Source organism: Diorhabda sublineata, chromosome 10 (genome assembly GCF_026230105.1).
Source record: "Diorhabda sublineata isolate icDioSubl1.1 chromosome 10, icDioSubl1.1, whole genome shotgun sequence".
NCBI lineage: Eukaryota > Metazoa > Arthropoda > Insecta > Coleoptera > Chrysomelidae > Diorhabda > Diorhabda sublineata.
This window is the reverse complement of record NC_079483.1, coordinates 12,339,145-12,352,816: the sequence shown is the minus strand read 5'-3', so window position 1 is coordinate 12,352,816 and position 13,672 is coordinate 12,339,145. Positions and strand designations below refer to the sequence as shown.

The 13,672-nt window shown below is 31.1% G+C and overlaps 1 protein-coding gene across 1 annotated transcript in view; it reads right to left on the bottom strand.

Moving 5' to 3' along the window:
• The window catches only part of LOC130449757 (homeobox protein vnd-like), a 36,887-nt gene extending 26,108 nt beyond the window's left edge, over positions 1 to 10,779 (bottom strand). Inside the window, exon 1 of the mRNA XM_056787745.1 lies at positions 10,586 to 10,779. Within this exon, the coding sequence (XP_056643723.1) occupies positions 10,586 to 10,680 (95 nt within the window). The 5' untranslated portion in view covers positions 10,681 to 10,779. The remainder of the gene's footprint in view (positions 1 to 10,585) is intronic.
• Positions 10,780 to 13,672: the final 2,893 nt, after the last annotated feature.

Here is a 13,672-nt window from a genome sequence, read left to right as displayed (position 1 = left end):
TATAAAAATCTTTATAAGAAATAAATTTTAATTAATATTCATATTTATTTAAGTACATTGTTCAATATATTGCTCCGTCAAATTTATGATGTTACTTTTGAGGTATATACCTCAAGATGACATGACTTAGGTAATTAATAGAATGAAGTGCTATTTGTGTTTATGAAAAATACTTTCATTTCTAACGAACACTACTAATGTCTGGGATTTCCAATTTTTAAATAAAAGCAATATTACATTCAGGTAAATAAAGAATTACAAAGGTCCTTTTGTATAAGCTGGGTTTTCCCAATACATTTATACCTGTTTGAAATAAAATTGACACTTGCTCAAAAATTTATTGGATACAATGAATAACTGTTCTATTATTTGAATTGAAATTTAACAACAACCTTTGAATCATTTTTAAGAATACGTTTTTGCAAAACTCTAATGATAAAGTTCTTAAAATGTCGAACAGAAGCAACTTTTATTAGTAGCAATAAAAAAATCACTTGGCTAATACTAGCGTATGTAGAAAGCAAAGAATTAAAAATAACTACATATTCAAAGGAAGCATCCTCATTGACTTACTCACTTGCTTCAATTAAAATAGTTAGGTTTTAATAAGAAAGAAATATAAGTTTCATTGTCATTCAAAAATTTTACAATTTTATGAACAAAGCGATAGATAGTTTATATTAGACAATAAAAAATAACAATTTGGCCTGATAATAATTTTTTTGGCATTGAAGATTTTTACCGGATTTTTACCAGATCACAAGTTGATATTGTTAAATAAATGTCCAATTTTTTTCTTTTAGTAGGGTAGCAGAGTTGAGGTCTGAAAGTGTTTGCGATGCTAGGTGTAATAGTAGCTTAAATAGGGACAAAGGGTCAAATCCTTACAGCCCACTGTATAGTTTAGTAGCCAAAGAATGAACATGAATATTCCCGCCAAGGAGCTTTTTTTCCATTGATTTAATTTTCGCGGGAGAAGGTTTATTGGTGGGAAAATTTATTATAAACCTGGTGAATTATGTTATTAGATTTTAGTTTACCTTCAGTCTCTGAAGACGATAACTTGGTTATCGAAGCGCGCGTCAGACAGTGTGATTGTAAGTGTTGGTGTAGTGGTGGTGTAAGCAGTGTGTTTAGTATGAATATCACCAACATTCTAGAAATTCCAGCTTAAACGGATTCTAAGATGAAAAAAGCGAGGAGAGTTGAAATTTTGTATTTTTCAAAATAGAATATGCAATCCGTTTTACTACTTAAGCCATAAATGTAACGAAAAGCTCTTTTTTGTAATTTGAAGATAAATTCCAAGAGGTACGAACTACAAGACCACCAGAATAAAAAACCATAGCGAAAATGCGATTCGAACAACGAGTAGTAAGTTATTGAGAATCGAGCAGTTTAGACCAAGATTTAATGGCAAAACAAGCAGGAGATAATTTTTTGAGGATCGTATTAAGTCATTGTTGGGTTTTAGGGTTTTTTTTATCTATTGTTTAAAAATTATTTAAAAAACTGATTTTGAAACAGAAGAGACCTAGAATCTCAAGAGTCATTTTTGAAAGAAAGATAAAAATTGACGTTTTGACTTATCAAAATATGATAAAGAAAAAAAGTCGAAACCTCAATTTTTGTCTTTCTTTCAAAAATCATTTTACTAATTTTAAAACAGAAGAGACCTAAAATCAAGGATATTTAGAAGCATTATTATATAAATATATAGATAGATATTTAGATATACATGCATATAAAATGAGAAACATATATATATATATATATATATATATATATATATATATATATATATATATATATATATATATATAAGAATGTTTTCTATTTCTAAACCTATAAAATATATTTTCGTTTATTTAAATCGTTAAACCCAACGAACTGTCACTGATATCGGAAATAGACTCGACACCCATTAACTTTCACAGAACCGTTTCATCACCTTAGAAAATACCGCATTCGGATACAGTGAATGGACATTCAAAGCTCAAAAGTCGATTTTTTAAACACCAGGTAGACCGGAAGTTTGATAATAGATCCTTTTTGTGCAATATATCGTTGAATTCTTCGGCCACTATATAATGGTGTACAATAACTATTAGGATATTTTACACTTTTTTGACGAAAATCACACCCTTGTGTCACCAAAAGAGGCTTCAATATGGTTGGTTTCGAAATTTTAAGGGGAGTTTAATACATGCTATATACTATCTAAACCACTTTTTGTTGATTCGGTTATGATATTATAAAACGAAAAAAAAAGTAGTACCAGTATGAACTCTATTATGAGAAGAAGATTTCTACAAATTTTGGTGGTACCTACTTTGAAGTAACCTGCATTGATTAAGTATTAAGCTAGAGGGATATTTTTCTATGTATATATTTGTTAGACACTTTTTTTAATATTCTTTATTAACTTTTTCTATAGCTATAACTAGATACAAAATATATATTCTGTCAAAAAAGTCAAACGTCCAGTATCTGCTTACTTTAAATGTTACAGTTACTTTATACATATTTTAGGTCATGATATCGACAAAATTCATGAAAAAAGTGGAAAGTGCTTTCGTAAAACCACATTCAGTCATCATCGTAGATGATTATCAATGTCAGAAGAATAATCAGAAACTAAAAACACTATGGGAACACAAAAATAAACAGGACTTTTCTTTCAAACACAACCAACACCATATTTGGATCTCGATAAATCCTGGACGCGTCATTTAACGTCCCGACCAATAATGGCGCGTTGATAAAATGTAAATTCCGCTCTTTAATGATCATTTTATGCAAATGAGAAAAAATTAAATGAATAAATAATGATTCCGTGTAAAATATTTATTTCCGATGATTCCTGAAATAAAAATAAACTAGGCAACGTGGCAATGTTTTTCCTTTTAGGTAGATGGTGGTAACTGATCATGCAAACTAAAAACTAAAAGTAACAATCAGTATCTTTAACCATAAATTCCATTCATTTTCCAGAAAGAAGCAAATAATTTAACATTTATTTTGATATCTACAATTTTTTTGAGAGTGAAAATGAAAAAGTTTTCAGCGTAAATGACTCAATTTAAGAGTAGACGCCAAGTGTACTTACAAAAAAAATTGTAAAAATTATCTAGGGTCGATATATTTTCGATTAGGGATATAAAATTCCAGCTTTCCTGGACGATTTATATGGATGGATTTATATTTTGTTGTGAGAGTTACTGAGATACGAGTTTTCATAGAGGATTTTCTTGTGATTATATTTTATTAGCATATCCCAATGTCATAGTGGAACCTGTTTTAACGTATGGATTTGAGTACTAACAAATAGACGGAAGAAAAATTTAGAGGCTGTGGAAATGACTACTTAAGAAGATAGTGCACGATATCCAGAACAGAGTATATACGGAAAGAATATATACGACGATGAACAAGTCGAGTATGGCCGAAGAAAGCATTTATGCATCAATCACAGAATAGAAGGAGACGAAAAAGACCCCCAAGGACCTAGAAGGAAGGAATTGAGCAAAATATAAAAGACGTAGCTATCCATAAAAATGAGTGAATAGATAAAAAAGTGTGGCGTACGAAATGCGGTAAAGAAAGCTGTTTCATATCACCAGACTCCTCATTCTGAAGAGCTGGAAGAAGAGTAAAAAAATCCGAACAACGTATGTTTTAATTAAAAATGAGGACAATCTCTTGGATAGAGATGATGAAGAGAGAAATAACGTCTTCTAGAAACATTTAGGTAATGCATTTCCGCCATTTCCTAGTAGAATCTACTGAAAAAAAAAAGAAATAACGAGTTTTATTAACATCCCTTTTCAAATGAAAAAGTCCCTTTGTTAATTCAAAACTAGTGAAATGAAGCACATAATATAACTTACGAGTAAACACAAGTCTTGCTAAAATATGTTGTATTGAAGTCAACGTGAGTTTACACGTTCCAGCATGTAATATATAGTACCTTGGTATTTATACATAGAAAAAGATATTTACTAAACGTAAACAATTTGGGATTGAATGAAGGCAATTGTACTGGTTCATTTTTCGGGAATATCACTAGAGAAAAAAGTGCTACCTTTCAAAACGATTCTGCAACCTGTGGCATACAATTGTTTCGACAGTTTCGGCATAGTAAATCCTCCAGAAGTTTCAAAAAAGGTCTTGAAAGCCAATACTCCTTTTTCTGTTTCCAACAACATAATTCACCACGACATTCATTTAGAATCCATCAATGAAACCATCCATCGATTTAACATTTAACTACGAACTCGTCCACGACATGGCCCTTGAGGCCAGTCTGGTTTGATTTTTTAAATAGAATAAAATATTTGGTGGACGCGCCGGGTACTTTTAAAAAGCGGCAATTTGTTTATATTGTTTTATAGAATTTCCAGGTAGACCTTTTAATTTGTTTGTTTATTTTCTAGAATCGAATTAGCGAGAAATGCTGTAGTGAACGGATCGAAAAAATAAAAATACATTGGTGAATTTAAATAAATTATAAAGTTAGTAAATAGTTACGTCTAGTGGATAATTATTATAAATAGCGAGTAGTTTAGTGTATAGTGCAAAATTTATTGTTTCTAGTGCAAGTGTTTAAAAAAATTGAGTAAGTATTTAAGAAATACTATGTGTATAAATTCACCCCACCGCTAGAAATAGTATAAATAATGTTAATGCATCATAAAGTGTTAGGTGAATGTGCATGCTTCGAGTTTGCTGCCAAGTGATCTTACAACAATTTTCCGATATCTTTAGTCCTCATAGTCGTAACTCCAAGTTTATTTTTATTAAGATTAAGGTATTCAATGAGCTTGTTCATTGAAGTGGAACTCTACATGTACTAATACAAATCAAACTAAACACTTATTACCTTGTTAGGCAGATTGCAAACCTCTCTCAGAATATAGGAAATGTTTTTAATAAAAGGACAACGATATAAATAAAACTATGAGATCGACCCTCAAAAAATTTATGAAACTCATTCAAGTTGCTTCTGAAATAATTCAAAAAAATCTATATTTTGAAGGCACTCTCCATATAATATACAGTGCTTCACTACAATGAAAACGTTAAAAAAGTTATTTTGAAAGCAGTAATATTGAGAAAATATAAGTATAGCAAAATAATTCACTGACAATATTCCGTTAGAGTGACAACTTAAAATTCTTGTTTATTTAAGTGGTTCTCACCTCTCTTTCAGTATCGTCAATGCGAAGAAACAAATTTTTATTACTTTACAGCTTCCTCTAATTCGTTCTGTAAAAGGTACCAACAACACCTGTGCATGGACCATGTCCACCTCTCAGGTAGAACGACCAGACAGTTTGTCGCCAATAAAACTGGAACCTGAGGCGTAACACTAAATATCTGTCAGGATGTAAGAAAATTGAATTTTTATTTTATTTTTCACGTATTAACATTTTTGAATGTTGAAAGGTGAATACTGTTTTTTGTGGCTATCAATACTTTTAATCGTTTAATTGAAAAATTAATTTTGCAATCAAATACTACGCTCATAATATTCTCCCCTCGTACAGTAATTTTTATTCAGTTCTATATGATAATCCTAACCAAATTTCTTTAATTTCGTCTCCCTTGATTTTTAATTGATTGTGACTTAAAAAGTCATTAGCCATTTCCATATACTTGGTTTTATGTTCGTTGACACGTAAAAACAACTACTTTCCTGTAGATATATGCAACAACGAGCATTGAATTATATTCTTTTTTAAGAAAGTAACGTTAATCGATTTGTCAGGGCAATGAAATTTTCTGGTCTTAAAAACTGTGAAACTAAACCAAGAAACATTTGATTTTATATTAATGTTGATAATATTTTGTAACACAATTATTGTTTTAATTCTAATTAATAGAGACTACAAGACAAACTAGACAAACTAAATAAAAAACTAGCAAACTTAGTCCTGCAGACTCAAAAGAATTCAGTATCTTTTCTCTAATATTCGATGATATCAACTAAACTTGTGGTGTTCGTACAGTATTATACGATGAACAATATAAATTTTACACAAGTTGTCCCTTTTAAATTATTTAGGTATCACCACTGACTCTGACTAAACGACACATATTTTAAAGACCACCCGCGCATTTGTAGTAAAATCGTAGTAATTCCGGTCCATTCAATATTAAAGAAATAACTTTCAGGTTTAACTTTTGTGTCCTTTCCTTGAATATCCTTCGCCCTTTCCGTTCCTCTTGGTACACTTGACAAACACTCGAACTTGAAATTCAAATTTCCTACAACAAATGAATCGCATACCGCAAAGGATGCCAATTGGATTTGTGTCAAATTTAATTCTCCTGTTAACTGTCACGTTTTTTACTTTATATGAACGGTTTTTATTGAATTTCTTACTAAACACAGCTTAAATTTGGTTTGGTATTAAGAAATTACATTTATTTTTTATGGGTGAATGAAAAGCTCAAGTAAAATTGATGATTTTTAACTTTCCATCTATAAAAATCAAAAAGAATGGATCAAACTATTTCACGTTTTAGAAATAATTATAATACTGTTACGAACTCGTCCACGACATCGACCGCGAAGCCTATATGGTTATTTCAAAATAATCGAAAATTTGGTGTACGCGTCAGGTACAAATTTCGAGGAAATAAAGCGGAAACCTTTGATATTATTTTTTATAACTTATTCACAGCAGTGATTTGTTTATATTGCCTGTATAGAATCAATATATAACAAGGCCTTTTTATTTGTGTGTTTACTTTCTAGAATCGAATTATCGAGAAATCATCTTCTTGATTAAATAATCGCTTGTTTATTAGCAAGAACGTCAGTAAATCATTGAATGTTATAGTAAGCGGATCAGAATAGTAAAAAGTAACTGGTAAATTCAAATAAATGATAAAAGTGGGTGAATAGTTATATATTAGTGGATAATTATTATAAATAGCGAGTAGTGCAGTGTTTAATGTATAGTTTATTGTAGTGTAAGTGTTTAAATAAATTGAGTAAGTGAGGAACATTGTGTATAAATTTACTCCAAAGTATAAAAACACCATTTGAATAAATTTAAAGAGAAACATTACAACCTCTATGAGAAAAAGACCATAGAAAACTTCAATTAATTTGAGTTATTGATGTGTAAGTTGTGTTTTGTTAGTTTATATTTACACTAACACAGGTTCTTTCTACACAAAGTTCATAATTTCTTTTTATTTTCAAGAAATTTTCCAATTTCTCAATATCATCATTTGTGTTACTACATTGTTCAATAAAAGATGGTAGTTATAACATTATATATAACAGAAGTTAACATTTTAAGGCTGGTATTAAAATCGTAGGCTCATGCCCGTTGTAACAGTTGACCTCCATACTACTTACGCAAATTATATTTTCTATCTTATAAAAAAATACTGTCACTCTATATAAATAAATGGAGCTAATATTTATTAATTAATGTATCTACCTAGTTTTATCTGATATGTTTTCGCTGAAAGATCTTAATTACTTTTTGTTGTAATATAAAATTGCGTTAAGTGAAAAGTGCCATTATTTTTATGAATATGAGGTTAATGTGTGTTTATATCATTAATTACGCTTGAATATCGAGTAGAGGAAAAATACTATATTAAGAACAGTGAAAACAAATAAATAGATTTGATCAAAAATATGTTTTCAGAGTATTCACCCTCAAATATTGATTCATAATATTTATGGTTCATTCGCCATCCGCCATTGGACTTACCGATCAAGGATCGCCATCCACCTTTCATAAAGTTGACGTGTGCTATGCCGCTGGATATTTAACTTTTAAGCTTGGTTTATGCAGTCAACATTAAAAACTACCATTAAACCAACAAATTAAATTATTAGCTGAACGACACTGACATTCTACTTGTAGCAAAAAACTAATATTGAGTTTAAATTAAAATTAAACTAAGAGTTCGCCAAGTTTTAACTTCTTAGTTTAAGTTCTTAATTTTGTGAGGTTATGAGCACAGAATACGTTAGGTCGGTCTGTATTGATGGTATTGTTTTATTAAAAACATCCTTGTTCTTTGGTTATCAAAATATTCGCGTTTTTGCACCGATTTACACCATGATGTTTTACTAATATCAAAAAATAGGAAAAAGCAATGTCTGAAAGTCAGCGATGTCCCAGATGAAACACTGATAGATCGTGTCTGGAGCTTTCCACATTTCTATGACAAAAAGGACCCATATAGGTTTACTAGTAATTTATGATTATCCTTAATTTATTGCATAAACCACCAAGTAAGTTTAGTTTGATATTAATTTTAATTTTGGCTTCATAAACCAAGTTTCAAACTCTAGAGACAAAACGTCATTTACCTACTATTGCCGTTGCTAATTCTACATTCTTTAGGCGAACAAATGAAGCATCCACTCAATACGTTTATAATTTTTAAACCAAACGGAATGAAGTAACATATGATAAATACAATTAGGGCATACTGGAAGCCGATGTGAAAAAATAAAATTTGAATATTTAATTGCAAAAATTTCAAATTTTCAACTATATAAGAAAACGATTTTCATTGATTTTCAGAGGTGACGTCATAGGATTAATTGAGCAGTTGTCTGCTTGATGATCAAAAGGTTATCGTTGCCGGCAACGTAGCGTGTTCTATTATAATAGAGTTTTTATTTATTAGTTACGTATAAATAAAATATTTTTCTATATATATGATGAAAGTGAATAGACCTTAGACTTAAGATAAGTTCTTATATTATAAGTAAAAATTAAAAGCATGATAAAGTTAATTACTATAAAATATTAAAATAAGTTAAATTTGATCATAACGACCAACACTTTAAAATAATTTCTTAGCATCATACAAAAACCATATACCATTTTTCAGATTAATAAAAGTTTAATTATAACCTCATTTTAGAATAACCGAGAGAACTACTGTTGTATTTACTTTGTATGGTATTTTATGTTCAGTGTTTATTTTATACCTATGATGTCACGCAATATGGCGACCTAACTAAAATGTTTAAACTACCTACATAATTTTTTTCTCTATAGATATTGAACAAAGAATTAAAAAAAAATAATAAAAGTTGTATATAAACTATCCAAAAATATTTTTTTCTCAAACCATGCGAGTATCCTATTCAAAGAGCTTTTACTGCGTAAGACCGTTAGATTCAAGACATTCAGGAAAGAATAAAATCGTCTATTGATCGCGATAATGATCAGATTACAATATTAGGGAAACCTTCTACGTTTAAGAAAAATATTATTCGTCTAAATACAAAGGCACAAATTTTATCAACCATGGATTAGCTACAGTAAATGACGGTCCCGGATGTTAAGTATAATCCATTGTTCAGATGGCCATATTTAAAAGCAGAGAACATCTACCAAATTATTTTATGTTACAGAATGCTTTCAGCATAATATTTACGTAACTTTTTCTCGATTTCTTTCAACAAAAACAGTTTTCTTAATCCACCTATCAGATAAATGTAAAAGTTTGACTTGGATGGACTTGGAATCTCATTAATTCGTTAGACCACCCTCGTATATAATTGTCTATATATAAAGTGAATACGTTATTATTCCTCGATATACCTCTTAACATAAAAACAGCTACAGAAAAATATTTTCTGTATCGCTATTTAAAAGTGATCTCAATCTTGTCAAATAATACAAAATTAAAATTCAGTTTCTTCAGTGATTATCATTTTCTGGAATAGAATTATGACTATTGCTACACCAAATAAATAAAGACTGAAAGGAAACAGGAAGGGATTTCCTAGCAAATGATATAACATGACGATCGTACTCCAACCTGCTATAGCACACCAATAGTTTCTTCTTATTCTAGCTCATTTCCTGATAGTTAAATTGGTCGAAAAAGGAGCAATAGAAGGATCGCTCGACTTATCGCATCTAAATTTCTTCCTATGGTACATTCAAAATCGATTGTTTATAAAACATAGGAGGATAACAGCTAGTTATAGATGGCTTCAGATCAAAGTCTTTGAGTACAAATCTTATCACTATTTAGAAGATAATAGAAAATAATAATTTCAATGTAATTGCTTTATCAAAAATACTGACAAAATATGAAGTATTTGGTATTTTTGATAAAGAAGTTAACGATCTGTTAAGATTTTATGGGTTGTTGCGCTAGTTGATTGAATTAAACACAAATCTGCTATCAGTCTTTCCATTAAAAATAAGTGAAACGTGCCTTTGCATATTTTTTATATGATTTAAAATATCAAAGGAAATACCCTGTATTTATTCCTAAGGTAAAATGATAAATTTAATTGCCTTTGCTCGTTGAAAGATAGATTCTTTTCTTAGAATCAAAACTTTGACATTTTTGTCAAGGTTTTCATCTAACATGACGATCCACATCTAAAAATCTTAAGATAAAGATTGTATATACCCTTGAAGATGATATAATTATAATTAATTACTTATTCGGAACTTTGATTATGGTGAATATATTTATGTCAGAACCAATCGACTCAAGAGGTAAATTTAACCGTCTGCGTTTTTGTAGGTAATATCTTACCAATAAGACAACAAAGAAAGATATGAATACTTACGGATACCTATACTCTTCCTCCAAATGTATATAATCCGGGGGAATGATATGCCAAGTGGTATTTTCATAGGTAGAATAATCTTCGTAGCCAGCCATGATGGCGATTATAACACTTGAACTGCAAATTTGACACTAACCAACGCCAGATTACGACTGATCGATGGTAAATTATCAATAAATCACCAGGATACTGCCAGGTGGATGCTCTTGTTCATATATTTATATAAAAACACTGATAAGATATAGAGTGAAAATATATTGACAGGTGATTAATATCTACATACATACATATTATGTGAATCTACATGGATACGAAAAACATTTTAAATGTAATGTGAGTGATTGGCTTACAAAAAAGTTTATTCATTCAATTTATATTATGATAAAACAGAGGTAAAAAATCTAGTTAATAAATCGGTCATTTAAAAAAATTCTTGAGTTACATTTTTTTCAAACATGCTGTTTTTGCTGAAATTTGTTCATCAAAGGGTGATGCGTGAAGACCACGTAAGTGGATGCATTTCGTCTTTTCCCAATAATATTGAGTGAAATACTTTTATTACATAAACAACGTTAGGCACATTCCTAAGTGGGCGACAGAAGCAGCGCGACAAATTTCAAACCAATGTATAAGCATAGGAGCATTCTACCCGCGACAAGACCGACGTTTTGACAGCATGCATTGCGCGCGCATTTTGAAGTTTCAAATCGTTTTGTATTTTGCCGATGTGAGCGCTCGCAAAGTGAAGCTACTGCCTCTGGTGTCGCCAACGTAGTTCACATAAGACGCTACCACCGGTACCATGACATCATATTGAACTTTTAATCGGCATTACTTTAGTGTACGAGGTTGTATTGAAAAATTCTTAGCCTACTATAGAACCAAACAAAATTTCAATTTCAAAATATTTTATTACTCAACATATTCTCCTCTTAATTGGATACATTTTTAATTGCGAACCTGCAACGTCTCTAGACCTTTCAGAAAAATGCTTCTTCTTGCTCTGCAAACCAGACCTCTACAGCTTTTATTACCTCCTCGTTGTAAGAAAATTTACGACCATTTAAACTTTTTTTCAGTTGAGGAAAGATATGATAGTCGGATGGAGCGAAATCTGGTGAATGATGAATTTTTTCCCGTAGAGTGGTCAGTAATGTCGAATAATAATCTCCAGCTATTACTCTACCCTTATCCAAAACATGGATAATCCCAAAAAACTGAAGCAAGAATTTTTCCAGCAGATTTTTGGACACGAAATTTCTAAGGTCTTGGAGAACCACAGTGTCGCCATTCCATCGATTGTTGCTTTGTTTCTGGATCGTAGAAATGTACCCAAGTCTCATCCATAGTAACAATTCGGTTTAAGAAGTCTACGTCGTTTCCAAATCGAGCACAGATCGAACGCGATGCTTCTACCCTTACACGCTTTTGGTCAATATTCAAACATTTGAGGATCCATTATGCAGCAATTTTTCTCATGTCCAAATTGACGTGAATTATATGATGAACGCGTTTGTATGAAATATTCAGTGCTTCAAATATCCGTTTTAGCCCAATTCGACAGTCTGATAAAATCATGTCATGAACTGCATCAATATTTTCGGGGACTGACACTGGGACTGAAACTGGCCTTCCCGATCGGTCATCATCTTCAAGGGAAAATTCACCTCTTTTGAAGCTTGCAGTCCAATTTTTCACGGTCGCATACGAAGGACATTGATCACCAAAGGTATTAAGCATATCTTCGTAGATCTGCTTACCTCTTAACCCTTTTAAATACAGGTACTTGATGCTTATTGTTATCCATTCACAAACACTGAAAATAGTGTGCCAAAGACGTGACGGAAGGATACTCGTAAAAAGGAAAGCCGAATCTGAAACAGGGTTAGAATTAGGCAGAGGCACTAATAGAAGGTTAAACGGTACCTGTTAAACGCAAAACGTTACTGTATAATTTATAATTCATAATCCCTACACAATATTTCAAGACCTACACCTATGGCCGACACCGAAATTGAGCCGAACTGGACTGAATTCCCCATTTTATTGCTATATACCTTATTACTCCCTATAAATAACAAGTAAAACCAAAAAAATATCAAATGTTTGCCTAAAAAACATTAAATATTAATAAAAATAAATATAGTTTTAAAAAACCAAAAAACGAGCTTTTAAAGCACATCAAACTAAAAAGGTGAAAATTTTGTTTTAAATAAGATTAAAACAATAATGAATAAAAAATATTAATATTATTGTGAAAAGAGCGTGGGGCGCTTTCTTCCAGATTTCTTGTACATCGAGATGACTTTAAAGTCCCTAACTTCTTTTCAATTCAAGTTTCGATTTTTATTGCTTATTTTTATTATTCACAATTTTTTCCAGTTTTTAAGATTAAGATAATTTTTAATTATAAGCAATACAAACTTTTTCAAAAAATTCAGAAATTTGTATCATGTCAATAGGCTTTCATTGCCTTCTTATTTCTTTGATTTTCTTCGAAATTACAATAAAACCTGTTGAGTTGTGAGTCGAATGAGATCAATCCCAGGTTTTTGTCAATCTCTTCTCTAGATATTGAATACCCGGCTGTATCCCCGCGGATTTATGAATCCTGAATTGTCAAAGCAATGTTTGACATGTTAAAATTTGAAGTGAATTAATCACAATATTAATAATTTATCACAACTAAGGTTTAATTGATTGTGACGAAAGTATTTCTAGTCTACACAGTGGCATATTTACCATAGGGCCATGGGGGCCATGGCCCGGGGCGGCAGGATAAATAGGGTGGCAATTAAACGAGCCAGTGGCGAGTCTACGGGGCGATCGTGTTGAAGGCATCACGAGGTCAGCCCAGGACAAGTTAATATCGATTCTACAAAGTATAACATGATATATGCAATAGAAACTAGAGCGGAGAACACAACCACTAAACGGCTCCTAAGAACAACAGAAATGCGGACCCTGAGATCAATAACAGGACATACGTTACTCGATCGGAAGAAAAATGAAAAAATAAGGGAATGTGCGATATTCAGGATGTAGTAAGATCGGCATGGAGCCGCAGAAGAGAATAGAGAGACCATG